The sequence below is a fragment of the Anopheles nili genome, chromosome 3, assembly GCF_943737925.1.
Source record: "Anopheles nili chromosome 3, idAnoNiliSN_F5_01, whole genome shotgun sequence".
Lineage (NCBI taxonomy): Eukaryota > Metazoa > Arthropoda > Insecta > Diptera > Culicidae > Anopheles > Anopheles nili.
In genome coordinates this window covers 66,944,606-66,969,152 of record NC_071292.1, presented here as the reverse complement: position 1 = coordinate 66,969,152, position 24,547 = coordinate 66,944,606, and the positions used below count along the sequence as shown (strand labels likewise).

At 46.9% G+C, this 24,547-nt stretch overlaps 3 protein-coding genes across 3 annotated transcripts; 1 reads left to right on the top strand and 2 right to left on the bottom strand.

Annotated features, from left to right (window-relative positions):
- Nucleotides 1-389: 389 nt before the first annotated feature.
- On the bottom strand, nucleotides 390-2,978 carry LOC128725710 (vacuolar protein sorting-associated protein 51 homolog). The gene is made up of 3 exons (XM_053819476.1): nucleotides 2,898-2,978; nucleotides 728-2,835; nucleotides 390-651 (listed from the first exon to the last, which is right to left on the bottom strand). The coding sequence occupies exons 1-3, from the start codon at nucleotides 2,976-2,978 to the stop codon at nucleotides 543-545; spliced, it is 2,298 nt and encodes a 765-aa protein (XP_053675451.1). The 3' UTR covers nucleotides 390-542.
- Nucleotides 2,979-4,638: 1,660 nt separating this feature from the next.
- On the top strand, nucleotides 4,639-18,087 carry LOC128723214 (uncharacterized). Its single transcript, XM_053816932.1, has 5 exons — nucleotides 4,639-4,747; nucleotides 14,794-15,169; nucleotides 16,908-16,982; nucleotides 17,055-17,308; nucleotides 17,386-18,087. The coding sequence occupies exons 2-5, from the start codon at nucleotides 15,029-15,031 to the stop codon at nucleotides 17,579-17,581; spliced, it is 666 nt and encodes a 221-aa protein (XP_053672907.1). The 5' UTR covers nucleotides 4,639-4,747; nucleotides 14,794-15,028; the 3' UTR covers nucleotides 17,582-18,087.
- A 500-nt stretch (nucleotides 18,088-18,587) lies between these two features.
- On the bottom strand, nucleotides 18,588-21,262 carry LOC128724853 (fibrous sheath CABYR-binding protein). Its single transcript, XM_053818574.1, has 3 exons — nucleotides 21,185-21,262; nucleotides 20,269-20,400; nucleotides 18,588-20,021 (listed from the first exon to the last, which is right to left on the bottom strand). The coding sequence occupies exons 1-3, from the start codon at nucleotides 21,260-21,262 to the stop codon at nucleotides 18,588-18,590; spliced, it is 1,644 nt and encodes a 547-aa protein (XP_053674549.1).
- Nucleotides 21,263-24,547: the final 3,285 nt, after the last annotated feature.

Sequence of the window (24,547 nt, the reverse complement as noted above, 5' to 3'; positions counted from 1 at the left end):
CCGCTCGTTTTGGCGCGGTGAATATCCGCATCCTATCTCTCTCACCCACGATCGCTTGTTGTTCTAGGTGCACTACGGGATCTTGGTGGGCATAAATTGTGAGATTTGTTTCGGGCTTAAATTATTTAACTGAATAAAGAAGCTTCATTTTGGGCACAAAACAAAACAAGAATTGTGTTCAATAATCGTCTGTGAAATAATTATTGTTTCCCGAAGCATGTAGCATTTGTTTTGTACGAAAACAGGTGAAACTAAAGTAATAAATAAAAGCGGAGATCATTTGACATGTATTACCCCATAGTGCAGCGATGATCGATTAAACCAATCACGTCGCTTGCTCAGAACAAAAGACCATTCTTCGGTTCGCTTTCGCACGTCCACGTGCCCGGGGCTGTACTAGCATTAAGTACAATTTAGCCATTTTATTTTCCATAAATATAATACCATTCGCGAGTCTTTTATTGGTTATGACTTGCGCATGCATGTAAATGGTTTCGGATGCTCGTCGCATGGGTAATTGAAAGCTGCTAGTCCGCTACTGGCTAGTTTCGTTCACAGATAATTTCCACCGCGTTGGGTTCCATGAGGATGGGTTCGAGGCAGCGAAGCACGGCCGATCCGAGGATTTCGTCGAGGAGCACGTGGATTAAGCTGTAAGAAAAATGCAACCGGGCACGCCTCATTAATAACCTCCAATCGATGGACAGACTTGGCCGTGTTTACTCACTTTTCATCACTAACAAAGCGCCACAGATTCATCTGCAGGTAGTGTGCGTCCACCTGAATTTGTTGCAGACCGTACCGACTGAACGTGCGCAGTCGTACGCATTCCAGCAGCGTTTTGAGACAGATCTTAATAACACCCGTGATGATGGAAACCTTCGAGAATTCGACTGGTGCAAATATTTCGATCTTCTCCGAGAACAACCGCTGGATGTTCGATACGAAGCTGCTATCTAGCTGCGATTGGGGCGTATAGGTCGACCAAGTCGACCGGAATTGTGATTGCTTCGAGGCAGCCATGCTGAAGTGGGTCTTGCGGCTGGAATCACTGCTGGCAGTGGTACGTGAGCCACCGTGCGTGATCGCACTACTATCGTACAGCTCGCCAAGCACGAGCTCGATGGATGAAATCTCTTCCACAACGCGCTTCATGACCGCTCGTACCGATCGCGGTTCGAGGCAGTTGAGCCAGTCACGTGTTTCCACGCTTTTCCGTAGCATCTGCGAAAGATGAAGACCCTGTACGCGTACGTACGAATCGAGCAGCAACTGGGCGGAATCACGCATCTCCGTACAGAGCTCTGACTCGTGCACGAGCGATGCACTACGCTCTGCATCCAGACTGTACAGCTCGTCCACGAGTGAGGTTAGCGCGTGAACACCAGCACGGTCCATCTCGAGGCACACCTTCGAAAGCACGAGCAGCAGCGTTGGAGGTGCGGTGGAGCTGACATTTCCGTATCCATTCACTGTCGAGCAGAAGTGGTGTAGAAACGCAACCAGTAGGTTCTCCCGGATACCTTCGATGCATTGGATACCTTTCGGGTCTCCCTTCAGGTTGAAGGACCACTCCGGCTGCAAGAAGATCAGTAGATCCTGCATCAGACCTTTCACCTTTTCGATGGTGGAGATGTACAGGTTCGATATGAGCTCTCGAAGTCCTCCCGGACCACTGCCTGGGGTTCCGCTGGCACTGCTCTGTCCACCACCCGCTGCCGATTGCGAGGACGAAGCGGAAGCGCTACCGGTGGAGGCTGTGTTGGACGAAACAAGTGCCAACCGTACCGAACTAAGACGGTCCGCGAAATGATCCTTCAACGAGCGCATGTGCGTCTGGCAGAGTTGTTGGGCGGCGTTGACGATAATGTCGATACCCGATTTGCTCATGTCGACCGCACGGCAGAGCGATTTCATTGCCGTCATGCGGCGGTGCAGGCGATCCAACCCACGGAGGATAATCTGCGAGTCTCCGTGGCCAATCTCCAGCTCGGCTCGATCCTGCACCAGGCCTAGGTACTCGTCCACATTTCGGTTGACGAACTCGTTCAGGTCGAGCCGTGCCACCTGCTCAAAATTGTCCGCCTCCTGTTCGAGGTGCCTCGTAAGGAACATGTCGTTGTACGAGCTGATCACCAGCGTAAGATCCTTCAGGAAGCCCTCGATGCCGAGATCGATGAACTCGATCATGTCGCGATCGGTTTGATCCTGCAGGACGACGATCTGTTCGTGCAGCCGCTTAGAGGCGCATTCGAGCATCTCTTTTGCCAGCGAAGACGGCCGTTCACCGAGCTGGAGCAGCAACTCGCCGATTTCCGTCAGCGATTGGGCGGATTTGCCCGTCTGCCGGAACTCACCCTTGAGTCGCTCCTTTAGCTCATCAAGTATCTTGATGCAATCCTCCTGAATACCCTGGAATGATGGCTGCTGGCCGTACTGCTGTAGTACCTTCTGTGCGTGAGAATACTCCTGCACGGCCTGCTGATAGTTCTCCTCTTCGATCAGCGTCTTAAGCTTTGCCGGTAGCGAGGAAAGAAACTGCAGCTTCTTCAGCAACTGGTGCTTACCGGACAAGCGGGTCAATTGCGAGCGCGTTTCCTGCAGCGTGTCCGTGATCCGTTCGCTAAAGTCCGTTATCGACTGCATGTTGGCCATCAAGAGATTCATCTCAGTTTCCATCGACTTGAAGTCGGTCTTCATCTTACGGATGGTATCGGTGGCTGAGATGAACTTGTTGTAGTTTTCGTACACAAGCGTCTGCATGTCACTGTGTAGGGTTTGCGTTTGGCGCACAATCGTCGACTCGGTGTCCATGATTTGTTTGAGCGAACATTCCTAGATCAAGTTATGGGGAGCAAGATTAAAGACAGCATATGGAGAAAAGTGTTTGGTTCTACCTTTAGCAGCTTCTGCAGATACCGATCAGCATCGAAAGACGATCCGTCCATGTCGTATGGATTTCCCGATTTGTCCCCCATAGTGAAAACTATGACGTGGTTGAACTGCGACCAATCTGTTAATGATTGTTCCACTCGGATGCGTTGGTTTGATGGATTACATAAATCCTCCGGATTGTTATTCACAATTGAAAATCATTCTTAGCTTTTTAAACCAATCACTAAAAGACAATAGCAGCACTTATTAACTAGAAACAAGTATACGCACGTAGCTTTGATTGATTTCTTGCACTATTCCGATAATCAGGTGGTAAACAAACGTGTTGTCATTCTTGTCGTATGTTTATAGTATGAGACTTGTTACTCGAGATATCCGTGCATAAGGGTTAATTTGAAGAAAACACGTGTATATAATTCGAACAAGACACTACTTTTAAATTTAAAAATTATTTGAAATATATGGAGTGTAACACTTGTATTTTACTATTATTCATTCATCTATGTTTGAAAGAATAGGCTCTAAACTATATCGAATAACAGCTTGGCAATTATGGAAAGACATTTTGCGCTTCTTCTGTGTTATAAATGTAGACTATTTAATATATATTTTGCGTCCCATTTTGTCGCTTTTTGAATTCTAATCTTACAGAATATCATCAACCGAACTAGCTATAGTCGCATGTACATATTTTGTTCTCACCCTTCACTATCTTCTATACTCTTTCTCTACTGTGTAACGAATGAAGATATATTTCAGTCATAAAATTGTCGCTAAGCTGCGTTTTCTGCACCATTCATTGGTTGCGAATTGGACGGGCACCACATGCAGCTTGATTTACCCATGATCGTTACAAACGCTGCTACATGTTGCGATCGCTTGAAATAAGCAGAGCCACGGGACTTTGCTGTGAACCAGCAATATATATTTATTGTAGTTCTACAGTGTGCCTGAAATGATGACACGCCGCCACCGCACGTACGACAGTTTCTGGAGTGCTGATGGCGGGAATTGCGAAGAGTAAACTTTTCTCACGCCAAGAAAGCGTGTGGGTGTTCATGTCACCTCCACATGATATTAATTTAATGGCTCTTTTGTCGTCCCATCGTGCCGTAGATATCAAAGCATCCTTGAGGTTTAACGGTTTAATGCTCTAAAGTAACGCACGTCGCGGTTTTGTAGCTTAGTTGTGGAAGCAATTGTAAATTTATAAACCGCACTGCACACGTTGTGACTGAATAATATCTCATTTGTGGCAAAAAGAACTTGTAGATGAAATTCTCAAGCATTCCTCATTCAATCATTTCAAATGTTTCATAAGCAATGAACGAACTACGAAGCTGAAACACTTTAGAAACTTTCTGCATAACTTTACACACTTTTACTAACATATTTTGCATATAAAAACTCATCCGCAACCCTTTCAAAAGCCTTTATAATTACCTATTGCAAAATGCTAGCAAAAGTATGCTAAGGCTAGGGATTCTCGGCTCAAACCTAGATCTTACCGCTTGCCGGTAGAGTCAGCTGTTCGGAAGAGCTCCTCCACCACGTTATCTGCCGTTCGCCATCTCTACTGCCTTCTCTCTCATTCCCTCTCTTTCTTGCCCCCTTTGTACACACCCATGCTTTCTCCCCTTCCAACGCGCGCATCACACGCAGGTGAGCACGCCGTCAGCACTGGCCCGCCTGGAGGGTAGCCCCAGCAAACAGCGAGTCAGTCGCGTTTCATTCGCTTCGAGAGCCATCGTCCGGTGCGGACGGCCATTTTCGGGGTTGCGTTTTGTGGAAGGAAGTTTTCAGTGTCGTTTTGCCCAACGAAGGGTTGCGCGTAATCCAACCGCTCTACGGGGTGAGTCGACGCATAGACGCGGCGTGCGTGTGTACAATTTATTCCAAAACTAAAACATACTAATTAAGCGAAAGAAAACCGTGCATCTGGTGTGGCGGCGGGATTTGATCGTGCGTAGTTCAGCGGTGTGTTTTGTGTACGATCGCGTTCGATCGCGCAAAAGCATATAGTAAAGTAGCGGAATCAAATGGGGTAAAAATACGCCAAAAAGGTGGTACGAAATGAAACGCCATTTACGAACGTTGCAAACAATAGAAAACGTTCGGCGAACCGCTTATCTGCTGGCGCGAGAGCCAACCAGTGAATGTGAGGTGAAGTGTGCGAACCAACAGAGACGTATCACCCGGGCTCGCACTGATAAGGATTCCTCCCCACGGAGTCGGTATATTTGTGCGTCCGTTGCGCGGCGGACAAACACGTGTAAAGCGCATCAACGCCTGGCGCAGTGTCTGAAACGTGGTGAAGAAGTGCATTGCCACCGTCTGGCGAAACCGAACGAACAAAGGGTGTCCATTCATGTTCTTAGCCCGGCGAGGGATTGTGTACGTGGTCGAGCTAAAAAGAAATATAGAAGGGGAACAGGTTGCGGATACGCCGGGTGGCGAAAGCTTTCCAATACGAACCGGATGCGGATGTGCACGGTGCCAAAATGATGGTGGTTGAGCTGAAATTGAAAAACAAAAAAACAACACACATTAAAACACTCGCCCGTTTGTCCCAAAGCGCGCACCCCTCGTTAAGTCGCGTTGGAAGGGGTGAATGTGTCGAAAGATGGGCTGCTTTTTTGTTTTTTGCTGCATCCCCCACAGTACCAAATGACCTATGGGAGGAGGGCACCGTTGCGAAAGGGTGCAATTTGCGTGTGTGTGTGGGTGTGTGTGTGTGTAGAGCCCGCATTTGACCACCTAACACTTTGGCTGAATTCTGCACTCCAGACCAGACTGTGCGCCGATCGATCGTTATGGCGGTGTGCCACGAGTTTGCAAACATTTCATTTCAGTTGGCGAACGCACACGCCAATTGACAGCTATTTAGCTGAATTGTTTAGTTGAATTGAAGCTATTTAGCTGAATTGAAAAAACCCCCCACGCGCGCGTTCGAGGAAAACGGGGAGCTTTGTTTATTTCGGTTCCCGTGGCAGTACTCCAATCGTACGTTCGAATTTCTGTGGGTTTTAGGGTGGGATTTTCAAAGGAGAAAGGTCAGACCGGTGTTGTTTACATCTGTTGCTAACGCATCTGCAAATGCCACCCCCTAATGCTTGAGGCGTAAAGCACGTGGCGTCTTCGTTCGCGTACCGCTTTGCGCACCGAGGAAAGAAGCGAGAAGATTTTATGGCCACGGTATGAATCGTTTTGCTGGTGCTCTGGCCTGATCGCATGTGTTGCGGAGGATGTTTCTATTCTTGTGCCCCCCCCCCCCCGCCGTTTGGGCCAATTTAATTGACCATATCCATAGCGGTAGTCGTAAATAAGGTGCGGTTGTGCGTTTTTGCGCCGTTTTCGATTTAATTATCCTCCACCAATCAGGAATGGGGGAGGGTTTTGTTGGTATTTGCATATTTCGAAGTATGTTGTGTTACTGTTTTTAATGGTCTGTTTGCAAGATTTCGTTTCCTGAACCTGATACAAACCGGAAAAGGAACACCGCAACGATGCTTAACGTTGATTGTGGATGAATGAATATTTAAAAGAAACATATCATTGCGAATTATCGACGAAAATGAGTGAAAGAGCAGGTTGTTGCTTATTCGCCTTATGCATTCATATACTTGATCATTCTTTATCAGGCTCATTGTTTCGTTTGCTTCCAACTCGCCGTTGGTGCGTTTCGATTCTACCCCGATGCGTACGATTTTCATAGCGGACGTTCCACCGGCGGATATAAGTGATGATGAAGCCAATTTGCATATAATGCCCCAAACGCCTTCCATAGCCGGCAACAGCTGGTTTGGATGAATTTGCCGGTTGCAGTATACGCCCATACGGTACCGTTGACCTTCGTGTCCGTTCTTGGCATGGTGAGGTGTGAACAGCTATGCTTTTATCGGTGAACAAGGTAATGATTGTACAAACAGAGAGAAAGAAAGAGGGAGAGAAGTTCTGCAGTGCATACTGTTGTTTTCATTATCTAGCCATGATAACAGAACGCTTTTTGTGAAATGTGTTTCATTGAAACCAATTCGGTTTTTTTTTGCATCGTTTGTACACCACTGTTTAGCTCATATAAAATATTAGTTTTTTATCGTAATCTTTGCATCACACAAGACCTAATAACACTTAATTAGCGATATTAGTGATTGGAAAACAATATAAGAAAATCAAACACCTCGATGAATGATTGTAACCCTCTTGAGGCGGCAATTTCGGTGGCACGAGACCAAGTAGGCTTTGCAGTAACCCAGTACCGGAGTTACACAAATATGGCTTCATTGTGATCGATGACTACACCCTCAGGGTGCGAAACGACTTCTTCCTCGACTACGCAAGCATTACGCACCTCTGGCCCGTTCCGGCTTGACCCAAAATTGGCCGAAACCCCAAAACGCCCCAACGCTCGTTCTCAATTTGGGATTGCATGTGCCGTTGTTCCGCCTCTAGCGCGTCTAAGCACTTTTGGGCTCAGGAAGACGAAAAATATGGCTCCGATCGATCAATATTATGCCCGAAAGCGGACTTACCCGTTAGCTTCCGATAGTGCAGCTGCGCCCCCTTTTTGTGTGGCCACATGCCCCCCAACCGTTGCAGCACGCGTGGGTGGTACATTAATGGAGCAAATATCTCCGCTACTCATGAGCCAAAGAATGGTGGAGCCGCATGTGGTGGCAATATGTTGTTCTTGGCGGTCAATTACTCACTTCTGGGGGCGCATTGTTGGCTTTTGAAGTCTCTGGTTCTAGAAGCGGCCGTGGAGTAATATTGAATCGTATCGAAACATTCATAAAGCGAGTGTTATTTGAATCTATTTTTCGGTCTACATAATAGATATATGTGTTGTGTGAAGGGAGAAATAATAAACACTTTATTGTTGCACATCCATCCATCGCCATCATTCCGGGAATTGAGCGGGAAATTGGTGAATAAGTTGTGAAGAAATTTTTGCAAAAACCGATTGGTTTTGATGCTGCCATATATTTGACTTCTTCTACGGCAATATAATAACCTCAAAGAGTATGATGTTGCATAAGAAATTCACGAAGAATTTCACAACACGGTGCTGAAAGTCTCTCTCCTGTTGGTGTTTTGCGGCATTCTATTTCGCGTTGCGACAGGTCATGTGTAGCAGGAGGCATTACACTGCAAAAGAGAAGGTAAAGAACGCCCGTTTGGGTAAAGTTTATCAACGCACCAGTTGGGGTTGTTATCGCATTACACGCGGACACTGGAGGGCAATTGAATAGCACCCGATAAGAGCGACACGTACACCGACCGACTGCTCTGTTGGATAGTGGTTTACGTGCTGTGGATGCTTCAGGTGGGTTTTGTCGAGAATTGCGAGGTGTTCTTGCTTGAACAGGGAAAGATATTGGTACTTTTCTTCGATTTACGACGTCATTTCAATGGTTTGTGTCTAGTAACGTCTAACGCACCAGGCAAATGTTCCAGTGAGTGTTTATTGTGTTTTTTTTTAATCTAAACTAAGGTCTGAACTAAGATCTACACCTGCACTGGAATAAAACGTAACCCAGATGGATTGACTGAGAGAAACTAGTGTGCCACATGTGTGGTATCGTGCACATTGTGGAAGATAAGACACATTCCCGCCAGGTGTCACCTGCTTAGAGATGGCCCCAGGAGTCAGTTCCCAGCAGCAGCTCGTATGATTCACAACCTTTGTCATCGAGCAGGTTGTGCGTGTTTCAAGCGGGTGTCCAGAGTTCGTCGTTTAGTCCACGGTCAAGAGTGAGAGTTTACCTTGCGTACTGGGTAGAGATCCGTTGACCACTCGAAGGTCTCAATCGCAGATGAGTCAGCGGATCGAGCAACTCCGGCTTTCGTCGGTGCCACTTTCCACGTTCCACGACTCACTGTGACTAAGCATTGGCGGTGGATTTTCGCTCTCCAAATTACCATCAACCGCCTAACGCTCGAGAAACGACCGAACACCAGAGGATTATAACTTTGTCCCCAGAGCGAAAAAATGCATAAAAATGGGAAGCATGTTTTTATTCCCGCCGTTTTTTCGGTTGGTGTACATTTCCTCTAGCTTGTTTTTTTTCGGCGTGAACTGATCTGCCGCTGTAGATCAACCGTTTCCTCCCAGCTAAAATTGCGGAAGTGAAGCACTAGTACCTACCCGACTGACCCACATTCCCAGCCGCCGTGGCCCGTGGGGAAATAAAAGAGAAAGACAAGCAGCCCGAAATACAATGGGCGGGATTATCGGGCGAAAATAAATAATAAATCTACGGGCGCAAAGAAAAGTGAAACGCCGATTTTCGCGATCGTCGGTCAACCGTGACCATGACAAGTGGCATAGTCCGGTGAACTATCGGATCTGGTCCGGTGCGCGTTTTTAGATGTGCCGAAGTTATTTTGTGGTGGCTTTTCCCTTCCATGCGGTGTGCAGGTTTGGCGTTCGAACTTGGACCGTTCCTTTTGCGCCGTGTCATGGAGCGTTTTCCATCCCACACCGAATAGGGGCAGAGATCGTATCTTGGTGTGGCGTTGTCCACGCACTACAGCGGGCTATCGAACGCGGCGGTACATCAATCTGCCATCGGGCACTTTTGTGCGATAAGAAATGGCGATTCTTATCATGCTTTTCGTCGGCTTTAATTACACGATCGCGTGAAGGTGTGCTCGTGTTCCACGTGGCGTTCCCCGGGACGGATGAGTGTCGCCTTTGATGCGATAATAAACCACTCTAATCGTTCTGCTGATGATGATAGCAATACGAGAAATATCGTGCAATACGCCACTATACCTACTTAATCCTTCGCACATTTTTGCCTTCTAAAAACATCCCCCGCCATGTGACACTCTGTTCATTTCAACACAGGCTGGTGATATGAAAAAGTAAATCTGCTGGAATATTTATCAGCGGAAAAATTAATTCATAAACCTAACGTGTGTGTGCGTGTGTGTGCATCCGGAAACGATCGAAATTGGGTGAAAATGCTTTGTTTGCTTCACTTCATTTCCCACTCGCTGAAGCTCTCTGCGCGGTTTTACCTTTCTTTCGTTCGCTTTTGTTTCTCCTCTCACTGTTTTGTTTCACTTCTTTCGTTTGCCTTTGCAAACCGATTCTTTTTTATGTTGCACATTTTTTTCCCTCCAATTGGTATTGTGGTTTTTTTTTAGAATTTGTTATATGTTTCTCCCCATGTCCCTTACGGGTTTTACGGTTTATGCTTTTTTTCCTAACTCTTGCGCTTACCTACTCCAGCAGATGTGTGATGCGTGATGTGGGAAAGGGATAGAGAAAAACCCACAGCAAGAAAATGATTCGCGAATTTTCGCCCACCGGACCGTTTGTATCAATTTGTATCGCACAAAGTGCGTCAACTGGCGATCGTTATGTGTGTGGTTTGTGCCCCATTGTGCCCCACATCGAAACAAAGAGATCCGCAACCGTGGGCCGACATTGAGGGGATTTTTTTTTCTCTTTTAAGACCTCGAAAAAAAAACCGGCCGAATTCACTGTCCCGCCGTGAGTGGCTCCCTGTAGGTTCACGGGCTGCAAATAGCTTTTATGCGCTGTAAATTAATAGAAGAAAATAGATAGAAAAAAGAAGCAAAAAAACATGTTCCAAAATCAGGCGCCCGATACAAGCCACATAAAGCCAATTTTTTATACACATCTTCGTCGGTGTGGTCGAATCGGTAGACCTCTTTACCGGCTGTTGTCGAACGGTGGTGGCAACACTTTTACTTCATTTTCGATATATAATGGGGCTGATAATGGGCACCAAGCGGGGTGTAATTGATAAGAAAGTGCTCACCGTCACCGTACCGGGCAAACGCTCGCCAACTGGGTGCCATTTGCTCGGGGTGCGAAATTGTCGACGAAACGTGCTTTTCGTCGTAAATATCAGATCCATGCGAATGGGAGTGCATTTGAAGAGCGAAATGGATCGATTTGATAGATAAATGGCAACATAATGGTACGATAAAGACACGGAAACATGATTGCATTATGTTTTTGAGATTAGACAATCTCGTGAAAATCACTATCGAATTATTATGCTTTTGCATTTATGCTAGAAAACATTCCATCACCATCAATCATTAATTCGGGTTAGTTGTGATGTGCATTGAAAAATTGTGTTAATTTTTGTGCAATTAAGAGCAATCGAGCTGCAGCTAATGATCCATCTGCATTTTCTATATTGTACGGGCTAAACGGACTAACATGAGACGGAAAATACCATTTTATAGATTTTGTTTCTCTCGCTGTAAAGCTGCTTCCTTTACAAACAGGACATTCCATAATGCTGTGGACTACATTCCATAACTACGCAGAATTTATGATGCCTTCCATTCGCGTTCATACCCACGACGCGTAGCGTGGACATGAACATTTACCACAAGCCCATTGTCGCCATTTTACGATCGCTTGTTATTGATTGGTTCGGTCGATTGAGCGACCGGCAGCCATATAATCACTAATGGTGGTCGTTTTAACGCACGCTCCGACGTGGGTGTAAAGCACGATAAGATAACCGCCCCATCAGCAGCGATTCGAAGGAACCCTGCAGACACTCATCTGCCAACTCCGATGTCGAGTAATTTTGCTAATTGTGATCGGATGTGTTTCGTAAGGCACCACAAGGCAAAAGCGAGCGTTTTAGTGCATCGTTACGTGATCGTGTTGCGTGGAAGAGAAAATTGTAAACATAAGCCTTTAATGGTGGGCTCCCCTTCGAATGCCTTTTTCACGACCCGCTTAGGAGACGAACGAAAAGGATGCGATGTTCTGCCGGTACGAACTCTCCCCGATCTTCGATGCGATCACTGACGGCCTAATGATCGAAGTGGAGAGTAAATTAATCAACCAATGCCGACGAGGATCGCTCCAGCTCGTGGCGCGTAATTAATGCGCTCGCCGAGGAGCATCAAGTGAAATGGATTAAATTACAATTAATCTGCGGCTTTGATGGCGAGATAATGAGCCGAGGTGATAGCAGGATGGGGTTCCTCGGACAGGGCAGGATGACACAACAGGTGTGCCAGTCGCTCAACCGTACCGATGGTTTGGTTGGGTTGGGGTTTTTTTTTTCTTGTTCCTTCCTAACCGAGGGCACGTGTGCAACGGACCGATGCTAGGGGCACATTCTAACCGGTGCACACATGTACAGGAAGTGTAAATCACGGGGAAGTGGTTCCGGTCAGCCCTACCAGCGCAGCATAGACATAGTGGTGATGCATAATTTGCCCATCGAAGACAAACCGCGCTACGATCGATGCACCGAACCGAACCAACCCCGTGGAGATTCTGTTGGCACGAGGCCAAGGCCCATCCGTTTGGTCGGGACGGGAACGTGCCCAATATTCTAACCGCAGTCGAGCGAACCCGAGGTGATGGTGCAGCTTGCCAAGCGGACGTGTAGCATGCTTCGGTGTGGTTAAGTGTGAAAAATGGCATTCACTAAAAATAACCCCGGGCGGGTAAACGGTTTTGCACAAACTACGGTACGGTTTCGCTGGGGATTGGTCATAATTATGGTGTGCGAAATAATGGGTAACTATTTTGGGCTTATTTTCATTTTCAAATTCCAACCGATGAAGGGTGTAAGACACGTGTGCAGCAGTGTGCGATACAGTAGTGTAGTTGAAATTTGACATTTATGACGTGTCGCGATAGTTTTACAGTGTTCAACGAAAGATCATCACGCAATAATTGAATTTAGAACATCTTTCAGTGAACGACAAACGATCATTTGTGTGTTTTTGGTGCTTTTAATAACGCTTGCCGACAGAGCGGAAAACAATTCACCCGAATATTTGTTGTGTCGTATTTGTTTTGCAAAATACTTTTGCCACTTTGCATAATGCAGCTGCGTTGCATTTGCACCAAGGAAACGGGCTTCTATTTGTGCTCCTTTCCCATTTGCTTGAGCCTGTGTATGAAACTGTTCCCTACCGTTGAGCAGCCGGTCTTTCTCACCCACAAAAGCGACCCACGATTTCAATGCACAATGTCGATGCAGACCTTCCTGCGAAACCGTCCTTCCGATGCACCGACGGAACACCACCACCCGTTTGGGGGAAGGAGTGAATCATTAGTGTGTCGCGTGGCGCGTCGAAAACTCTGTTCCCTTCACCATGCCTCGACCTTTTGGCGTTCTTCTTTCCTCCCCCAAAAACCCATCGGGAGGACGTCGGAAAACGACGTATGCGCGACAAAAGAACAATAACTACTTGCGCACTACAAATCACATTCACTCACACGCGCACGCCCCGACATGCAGCGCGAATGCAGCGGGCACATGTTTTCGTTTAGTATTTTTTTTTATTTCCATATTTTCGCATCAGCTTGCAAAACCCCCTTCAGCTGCATAAACAATCGCGCGTTCGATTCGCGTAGCTCAGGGTCGGTGTGGTTCGTGGAGCAGGCGCCTCGGGGCGGCTTACGTGTTTGAGTCAACTCGTGCCGGTGTGCTTTTTCTGTGTTGTGGCGAGCCGCTGTTTCATTCGCCTGCCATTGGGCTGAAAATAGAATGCGAAAGTGGATGCGTTTGGGTGGAAAATTTGGTGCTCGAAAATGTAGCAAAAGGCATTGAGTGGCTTGCCGGCAAGTTTTTCGCATGCAAACATTATCACACCATTTTTCAAATTTCTTCTAACCTTTGTTGGTATTCTTTTCGTCTGTCCGGAACTGAAAAACAAGATGCATAATTTGTGCGAATTGTGTGCACCATTCCTTTTCACTCTCTCTCTCTCTCTACTCGCTGCTTTCTAATACCCTGTTTTGTATGAGTTATACAACGCGGCTACCATAAGGATGAGCTAGTAGCAGTAACTACCACGTGTGTAAGTGCGTAAATGCTTACATTTACGCCGGTGGTACATTTTAATGGACAAAATTACCCGTACATCATCGGAAACGAACGAAAGAATGTACAAAAAAACAACGCAACAATTGACCCTCGAAAAAAAAGCAGCCAGTCTTCGGGGCGGGAAAATGCTCGAAAATCGTTACAAACATGTAAAAGAAACGTACCGTAAAAAAGCACTCGTGGCGCGGAGGGACGTGAAATATAAGCGCGAGGTAAAAATAATGTTAAAACGGAAACGAATTAAAACAAGATGAGCAATGCGTTGCTGGGGGAAGGAAAAACTCGGAGAGAAAGAGCGTTACGGGGGATAAACTAGAGGAAAGGCACGATGATGATGATGATGATGATGGTGATGACGAAAATAAATAAAAAAAAAGCTCCATCAACGACGTCACAGCTCACTGCTCTCCGTCCGGAAGGTTGGCTGCCATTGCCAGATTTTGTTTTCATCAGGTGCTGGGTTGTGAGAGAAGCGGAGCGTGGGGAAGTGAGGCCAAGAGGGGCATTCGGGCCTGTGACATTCGGCATGGCATTGCTTCACGCGTTCGCGTTTGTAAGCTTTTGCTTTCGTTGGACAGACAAAAAAAAAACAATCACGACAAAGCGCAACAAAAAAGAAGGAAAATTCAAAAAGGCACCACCATTTCAATAATGACGGTTTTCCACCGGTTTTGTGTGTGGCGTTTGCTGCAACGTGGTGTTTGTTGGTGTTATTTTTCTCCTGCTTTATTTTTTTGCTATCTCTAACCAAACCAACTGGAAACTGGAGGCAACCGTCATTGCGCCATCGTCGCAGCGGATAACCTTTTCATAATATTGCAACGCACTCGGACGTGGTTTGTGTCGAGTTGCTTTTTATGTTTCGTTGTTGCTTCGGTAGAGATGCTTTTTTTTATTTTGAAAATTAATTCGACGACGATTCAGTGAAGCCACCCTCAAAGGGTAGACAAGATTACCTCATGGCTCATGATAACGCTCATAAAAACGTGAAAAAATCATTCGAACTGACACGCGCATTTTCCTTTCGATCGTTTTTCCTACACAGCCAGCTAGGTGGTACGCAGCCGGGAAGCAGAACGCAGCCATAATTGGTACCGTAAACTCATCCCGTGCCGATAACGTGCTTGTGTGATCTCAAAACGTTCAAGTGTTACCGATGCACCCGATATAAAGTGACGATCGCTTCGACTAATTGATAGCGGATTGCTAACGGACGATCGATTAGGGAGAAAAAAACGATCAACAAGTGCATGTGCATGTGACGTGAAAAGTAGCCCAAAATGTCGACAAAACTCAGCAACGCCAACAGCGGTGGTGTGAATCCTGCCACCAACGCATCCCAGCTGACCACCAGCAACAACAACAACAACGATTCACCCGACGTACAAGTGACCGTTAAGGATCTTCCGATCTCGTTCAAGGTGAGTCTCGTCCCGGGTGCAGTCGACCGGAAATGCGCCGTCGAGCCGCGTCAGGGAATCATCACGGATGGGTTCGACTCGCCGTTCCGCTTGCATAACCCGCACCGCTACCGATCCGTACCATCCGTTCAGGTGAAATGGTTCTAAATAGCCGGTGGGCAGGGGTTTTAATGTTTTACTTGTTTTTTTTTGTGTGTGTGTGCTGTTGTTAAAATTATCAAAAAGAGAAACCACCACCTCTCCAGCACGGTTATTCTCGCTCCAGTCACCCGGTACATTGTCGGTCGCCCGTCAACCGTGAACTTCCGCTCGCGGGCGGGACGTGCACGGTCCGGAAGTGACCGAGGTGGTCCGTTCTAGCCACTGGATGTGGTGCTTTGCGACCGTGTCACGTGGAAATGAAACGCACTTCCTACTACCTGTTCCACGTCGAGTAATGTCCGTCGATCGCCAGAGCGCCTAACACTCGCCTAACGCTATGGAAAACCAATTAAATGCCATGAATTAGCAGTGTTTAAAGGCGAGCTGAAAAGCTTCACTTCAAGCTGAGATTTTCAAACGGAGAAAGATGATGGTGAAGAAGCAAAAAAAAAAAAAAAGGCACATCAATTAAAGCGCTCCGGGTAAAGGTATCGAGCGCGTTTAAATCCCGCTTGGCTGCCCTTTTTGCTTCCAAGGCGTTCCGTTTAAACACCGTTTTGATGAATAATGGCCGCATCTAGCGGTCGCTTTATCGGGTCTTTTCGGGAAGGGCGCAAGCACATAATTGCATGTGGCCACCCTTACCAGCGGCGAATTCGGGACAAAGCGCTCCCAAAGAGGGCGATCACTTTCGGCGAGTTGGTATTGAACGGGGACGCTCGGGTTGTCGCTTTCTGCCCTTCGCTTGAAGGGAAATCGGTTGCAATATAATTTCATGCAGCCTTTTGTAGCCTTTGTTCCCCGTTCCCGTGGTGGAGGGAAAAAAAGGGGCCGCGAGTGTAAAACGGGCTGGATGAATGATTCGTTACGCGAGCTATTCAAACAGTACGCGCGCCTTGGGTCGGCGGGATTAATTAAACCGTTTAGCCGGATGGGAAGGCGCTGGGGCTGGATGGATGGGAGAGTATCGGATCGGGGCGGATGCAGTCGGTTGTTTCTTGCGTCGTGTTCCGCTGGGCGTGCGAATGCACCCCGGGAATCGTGAACGCGTTTGTGGTGGACGGTGGTTGGGGTGGTTTCATTTATTTAATAATGCCAGCCCGTTTTGGTGCTAATTTATGCTCGTTATGTGGATGGGTTTTCGAATAGGGCTGCCCTCTGGGATAACCGTTTATGTGTAGAACGATGCAACAAACGGGAGGGGTTTAAAATATGAGATATGATTTTAAAGCTCAACAACACACGTTAAATCAGATGGTGAGCATGTTTCAATTAGTGCCACTGATGATAGAGTGGTTTCATTCTTAAAAATTTGTACTTAAAACTCATCTCTCACAAACGATCATTATTGTAGCATTTGTAGGAGCATTAAAATATAAAAGCCATCTCTATTATTAGGTTATTATAATATAGTTAAGCGCACAATCACCTCATGATTGAATAAAAATGTTTGGGAGGGTGAAACAGAGCATAAACTTATAATCACGATGATTGAAAGCTGATCGTACTAACGCGTATAAAGGTTTTGTAGCTAGAATACGCATAACTTCTAATTACTTAGGGTAAAATATAATATCAATAACTCAATCATTTGTAGGTTAAATACCTTGGAAGCCAACCCGCCACCGGATTATGGGGTATCAAACACACAAGACTACCGGTCGATCATTTAGTAAGTATTAGCCAGGAAAACCATTGCATCAAGACGATATGGTATTGATCTACTATCTATTCGTCCTTGCAGGTTAGTGTGGCAAAAAATCTTCCACCAAATCGCATCCTGCCTTTCTGCAACCTTACCGTGTCGCTGGATGGCGTAAAGATTGAATCGATCACGTCCAAGCTGACGTCGGTGTCGAACTTTACGATCGACACGATTTCGTACGGTGTGCAGGATCTCGTGTACACGCGAGTATTCGCGATGATCGTCGTGAAGGAAAACTACAACCTGAAGGAGAAGAATCCGTTTGACGTGCACGCGTTTGTGTGCGATAGCCGGTAAGAGAAACAGGTGGGTGTTTTAAAGCGACATTTGAATATTGATCGATTTCTATTGGTTGTCTTCTGTCCTGCAGAGCGATGGCACGAAAGCTGACCTTTGCCCTGGCCGCCTCCTTCCAGGACTACTCCAAACGAGTGAAGGAAGCGGAAGAAACGAACGGTGGCAGTGGTTGCGATTCGGAAAAGTCGCTCCGCAAAAAGTTTGCCATCGATCTGCGAACACCGGAGGAGATGCAGCAGGACATCACGGAGCAGGAAACGGAAGCGTGATCAAGGCGCGTGGGAATGCTAACCAAACGGCGGCCGCTTCAACACCACAACCAACAGAACATTCGCACGGGACCAACCTGAGTGCAAATCCTAGTCCATATATGCTAATGAACCAACCTTCCGGAGGGCTTATGGTTTTAGTTTGAGCCTCCAGCATGCGTTCCTAGCACCGAGCCGAGTGTTGGCGGCGGGAACGGACACGTATTACTTACACGTATCGTACCAAATGTTTTTTTTTTCGTCTGCGTATTTTTTTTTTCGTTTGAGCTTGCAAGATTTTATGCTACCTGTATAATTTTTAAACGACCAACCACAACGAGCTTCCTAACGGTTTGATAGATGTAAGCTTCGGGCTTCGTTTGATGGTTGGTGCTGTTTTCCACGATTCCGAAGCATCGAGAGGCACAGTTGAATAGGTTAATAAGTATAGGCATGTGGAAGCGCATGCATTTCAACAACGCTCGGCAGCTAGAGCGAAGAATGATTTTATTCCAATAAAACTTTGTGAGTGCAGCTGCCGTTGTTAGAGCTTTAATTTGAGAGTGAAAACCCCGTAAGTATAAGTTGATTACCATTAGTTTGTTGAGAATATTACTCCAACAACGACGTAGCCAAAATCAGGCATATAAAGGGAAAACGCCTGAAGGTATGCAACACGCATTACATTTATCTACAGTGGTGGGTATAGATTCATTTTTTCCATTCTCATATTGGATTGCGTATCACTACTTCTTTCTTTCTTTAGTTTGAACTTGTCCCATGAATGGTTATTATTCTACTAGTATATTTTTCGAGATATTTTAAGGGTACGCTTCGACAAGGGCTCGTTTGTAAAACCATTCAACCCAGAAGGCGATCATGGCCTAAAATTGCAATAAATTACCTAAACCTACACTGGCCACCTGACAAAGCGACAGGCGAGGGACACGTGGACGGAATAAGCTTCATTCACCCAGTGGACCTACAACGAGCACGGATGTTGCTCCGCATTCATTCTAATTAACCTTCATGGCCTTTTCCCGATGGCGTCGGCTCGGAAAAGGAAGGTTTTCCTTCGCCGAATCGCTGGCCCCTGAGTAGCAACGTCCAGGTGGAACTCTGTCGATACGATCAGCTCCGGCAGCTCGGCGCTATCGTTCGGTCGTAGTGCCGTCATCTCTTCGACAATGGCGGGACTCTCAAGTGGCCGCTGTTCGCCGGTGGAAGTTGAAGCCGGCTCATCCACACTCAAGTCTGCCTCGGTGTCTTCCGGCTTGACGTCAGCGGTTTCCGGTTCGGAAGTGTGCTGGTGCAGGGCTTCGTCTGCTTCACTATCACCACTGACGATCGTTTCCGACGATGATTCATCAGCGGTAGGTACTAGACTAGCGGCGTTCACCTCCGACTCCGGGGCCAGTTCGTTCACCTGCTGATCACTTTCTTCTTCCCCGCTCGAGCTTTCGTCACCTTCGCTGGACGATGACGCGGACGATGGAGCCACTTCCATATCGGACGTTCCAGCGCTTGATTCGGGCAGGACCTCGTTGTCTTCATGGCTTGCTACATCGAGGTTGACCGGAGCGGGGTCTTGCACCATTTCGGCGACAAGTGGTTGGAGCTCTTCACCAGCCACAGCTAGATCATGCACGATCGGTTCTAGTTCTTCCACCATCTGAACGGCGTTCAATAGCGAGTCTCCTTCGTACTGAGCTTCACGATCTCCATTTGTCTCGTCAGCTGGAGTACTTTGACTGGGCATTTCATCGGGAGATTGTTCGTTAACGATCTCTACCTGTGCAGTAGCGTCAGAGATGACATGATCGGAAGCAGACGTGGGGGCGGCTGTTGCCGGTTGATCTTGATCTTCGGTTATTTCCATCTCATTTGACTCCTCCTGCTGCTGCGTGACCGCGTTAGAGCTCTCAGATCCTGCAGCATCGGCAGTAGCCGATGGTTCTTCTTCGTCCATCACCTCTTGAGCAGAGTTTTCAGAAGACTTATCGCTCTCTTCCTCAACCGAATCAAACAGATCTGCGTTCACTTGGTCTTGATGGTTATGATGATGATCTTCCTGCAGCTCCAGATCATTTTGCATATCCTCGACCGCCACGGCTGGTTGGGATGGTTCCGCAATGCTTTGAACATTCTCAACAGGAGTATCATCAGCAGTTTGCACGACGGCGTCGTCCATTTTCGTAGGAGTTTGTGGTGCTTCTAGCTCCTGCGAGGGTGCTGCCTGTCGTTCAGGCAGCATTTCTTCCGGTTGGGAAGCTTCTTCTGCTGGTCCCGTTTCGGCTGCCGATGGTTCATAGCCTTCACCATCGGGATAATACTGTGCGGAATCCTCGCACGGATAACCGAGCTGGCCATCGTGGACGCACGTTTGGTACATCTGGCTGAACACGGTTCGTTCGGCGCAGATGAAGCTGAACCGAGCGTTGTCTTGGCAACGATGGAATATCTAGACACACGAGAGAAGGTAACCATGGAAACGATGTTTTGGTTTGTCAAAAAGTGTACAAGTACGTGGCATCAAATATGGCGGATGGCATTTTGACACTTCACAGTCAAGCCTCAAGGGAAATAGAAACCCCAATCCTTTTATCATGCGGCACCTTTCACCGGCTGACGCCATCCACTAGGCTTAAAACCATCGGAGGAATCCCTCGAGGCGTTAAACCTATCAGTTTGGTGACCCTTTTCCTTACCTGGCAGTCGTTGTCGATATCAACGTAGAACCCATCGGTACGGTTAGCGCACGCAAACGAGTGATTAATATCATCACGTATCTCCTCCGCTCCGGCCGGCAGCACGTAGCTGTACACTTTCACTTGTTTGCTCTATTTGGGAGAATTCGGAAGGTGGGAAATGGAGGGTGAGATTGATATTAAACGAATAATAAAAAAATCAATTAAACGATATTTTTAAATGCACGAAACGTGCCAGCAAATTATCAATTTGAAAGATCGTAACGCGTGGCATAGCGGCGCCACACGCCAATGTTGGGACAGGGTGCCAAGTTCAACGCACTTGAGGGTGCATGGGAAAGCAAAGCTCCTTATCATGCGGTGCTGGTTAGCTTAAGCATGTGCGCTTGTAGGCGTATGGATAGCTGTGACTAACGCCATTGAAAGATGAATTTTAACTTATTTTTAACTAATATTTCGATACACAATTTTGAAAATATTTTAAACGTAGAGAAGGCATACGGAATATCCTCTTTGTACAACGTACTCTGACCTAGTTATTATCAATTTGATTTCAAATCTTGTAGCCTTAAATAATCGTTTACATGTAGCATGAATCTATCAAATAGGTCTAAATGTACAATAGATCTGTATCTAGATGCGAGCAGGCAGATGTTCAGAAAGAATATTTTTAAAGATAATTGGATCGATTTTCAGCATTACAAGTAAGTAAAGTTAGTATTGAATAATTCGCGAAATAACAGAGCGCACACCAATATCTATTGGGAGCCGAATCAAATAAATTTTGCCACTTTTCTTCATCAAACTAAAAACGACTCCGACGACGGAAATTAACCAGGATGTGATGTGGAATGTCTGGTGCCGCTATTTCCCTTGCATGGGTCTTCGTTCTAACAGCGAAGAATGAGTCACTTACTCGGTTAGGCAGTATTCTGGCGTTGGCTAGCACTGCCAGCGTAAGCAGTACGGCTGCTAACGGAACTATCCGCACCATCTTGGCTGAAGCGCACACTCAAGTGGTTCTGACGTCACCGATCCTGACGCACGCTGGCAGGTTATCCTTGAGATATCGTTATCCTTAGGCACTTATTGAAGTCTGCATAAAATTGCCCTGCACACAGCCACTCGCACTCGCACTTGGGGCTTTATCGATTGGGCACTCGCTCAGCAGTAGCGGTTTGTCTGGACGCGCGCGTTCAAAAAACCGTTCTAAAACCTACTGACGTACCACGCCACGTGTGGACTCACTCTGGACACTTTGGTGCTGGCGCTCTTCACGATAGACCCCCGTCCCGGTGCTTGGCCAACCGTAGTATGTGCGGAAAATTTGTCAAACACCACCAATTTATAGTGAAAAGCCGCGGCTAATCGGAGCCGGTCAAATTCGGCCCTTGGTCCGTTGGGGCCACACGACTACCAGCAAGTGGCTGGGTCTCGGGCGCTGTCATCGCCATCATCGACATCGTCGGTATGCTAACATCGTCGGTTTCAGTTTTCTCCTCGCCCAAATACGCATGTGTACGAAGGCGAGATGCACGTAGCCACGAACACCCGCGCAAGTTGACTCACGCCGAGGGTGGAACCTGGTCGGGAGAAATATGCGAAAGGAAACACTTTTATGCATGCAGCTAGCATACTGCCTGACCGTGGGTTGCACGCGGTCCTCGCGGAACGGGGCTGCCAGGCGATAGGGCTGCATATGCGGTTGGTCTGGCGACCTTTCTCGGGTTTTCTTGCTCGTTTGGATACCGGCATTTGGGCTTGGGTTCTTCCGGCGTCGCTCGGTCAGGGCTGGATTTAGAACGTTGGCTGTCTGCCGTACAGCGAAGTAACGTAGACGGTAGACGGAGGTCCGATCTTGGCTTTGACCATGGGCGTGTTCGTTACTGGGAGCTCTGGTATCGCAGTTTTTACTACTGAAGCTACGTCTTATCGATGGACTGAACAGTCAATGCATTTGCACGCGTGACGTGATATAGGGACTGCTTTTGCTGCAGGTCAACTTCATACCATACCAATATAGGATGTTATAGTAACTCCCCAGATACTGAGCGTGTAGCTGAACACGCAGGACTAAAATAGGACGATTTGGAAGAGTGTGAATTAATAAAAGTTGTATGTACGATGGTAACAAAAAAGTAACAGCCATCCATGACATCGATTTTATTCAATTAATTATAGTTTCATTTGACATGATTTTTTCAGAAATGTTTAAAAAAAGTTTTGCCAGCCCTTTGAGATTGCCTATATTCAGGCGCATACATTTGTTCACTGAGAGTTGTTTGTTAAACATGCTGCTCCTATTCGAAAAATTAAAGGATAACAGCAAACACCACAAAGGGCTCCTCTACCGTTCCCCGATCTCCCGTTGGAATGCAGCTCCATCACACCTGCAGGTGACGCACTAGCGATAGAACCCCTGCAACGCCCTTCGGTGAATGCTAATAAAAGAAAAGCCTCCCAGGTTGAGGGGACTGCCAGAACAAACCCCCGCGATTACCGGTCCGCATTTGCACAATTTACACAATCAATTTGCAAACAACGTCGGACACGGTCTACTCCTAATCGATGGTTGCCTTCCGCGTTCGGCGACGATCAAATCTAGAACTGTCCGTGGTGTGGCGTTAGATCGGTGGTGGTTTGGGCCACCCTAACGTGGGTTGCACACGACCCGCTTTTCACTCGATGCAACTGCATTGCTTGCATCGGAAGTGAAGAAGCTTGTCGTTGGACTTTGGACATATGCCCTGAAAGGACTTTGTACCTCGTGCAATTGTCCCTCTTTCACTCCCCAGCAGACAGCACCGGGTGTGAGCCGTACGCGCCTAGGCGCATAGAATGAAGAATGTAGTCTTAGGACTTATAAATTATTCACCACCAACGGCACCAGCGGCTCGGAAATGGTGCTCGGAAGGTGGCGGGTTTGGTGGCTTAGGTGACGGCTCCACCTGGTTCACCCCCGGGGATGGCAATAATTTCATTAACGGAACATTCGCACCCCCACCGGTGGTGCTTTTATTTCGCGTTCGATCAGGGTGCGTTTGAGGGCGCCATCCCATCGGCTGCCGAGGTCGGGATCGTGGAAGCGCGCCAGTTCGCGGTCAACGGTGTTTGCATTGCAAAGGAGGCTTCCTGCCTGCCTGCCTGCCGGACAGGTTCAGAATATTTTATGGCGCGCTATTTCTATATGGGTCGCGGCGCGGGCGTACCGCACCATGTGGAGCAGTTTCGGGAGCCTTATTTCGAGCACTGCAGCAGTTCGGTGGCTCGCGCTGGTGGTTTTTTTTTTGTGAATGCAAGTTTAAATATTTCGAAAAAAAAAATTACTTGCCTATTTTTGGTGCGCAAGTGTACGGTGCAGGGGCCATTTTGACCGAGTTTAGCAGAGTGGCGTGTTCGATGGTATTTTGGATGGCATTCATGGTGAGGTATTCGCGTTGGAATGGGGAACGTCAACACTTGTTGTGTGGAATCGCGAAATAACTCACCAAACTCGCCTGCATCACACATGCCAGAGCACATACAACGTGTTTCAAACGAGTCCTGTGAGGTGATGAAGATTTGTGAAGTGGTTTAAATTGACAGAATTTATAGTACAATAAATTCTCAGAAGAACTGAATGTCGACCGAATCTGCTTAATATGCAAGGATTGCAATTTTCATATGATCATAGCAAGCCATTTTTGCAGCACGATAGTCATGCTGTCTACCTTTTACGTATTACCATGTGATAAGGGTAATATCCTTGCACACATTCGACTTGATATCTCTATCAATAATTTATGAGCCCTTTATGAGCTTTTAGGTATCGTGAAAAATTAGCAAGCCACATAAGTTGAATGTCAAACGAACGAAATAAGACTGCATGGTTGTTTTATCACGAAAATCAAGTTAATCTAATGTAGAGGACATTTTTGGGCACAGTGTGGAAAAGAAGTGTACTGAAAATTACACCCAATGGTACATTTCTTTGGTATGTTGATCGTTCATCATGCCTTGGTTTTGTGAAAGCTAAAATTTTGATCTAAAAATGGATCCGGCTTGTAATTCTGGGGGCTTGTCAGTCCGTTCACCCTCACGAAGGGAATTACACTGGATGGAAAGTGAATTGCTATGTTAAATAGAAATTCATGGCCGAACCATTTTAAAACCCTGCAAGCGTGCCTTGAGGCCGGCAATTTGGTTTTAAGTAATTACCCTAAACGTGAATTTTATTTCGTTTGCTGCCACCATAAAATCGGGCTGAAAATTCGAAGCATTCTTTTTTTCTCCAATTTCT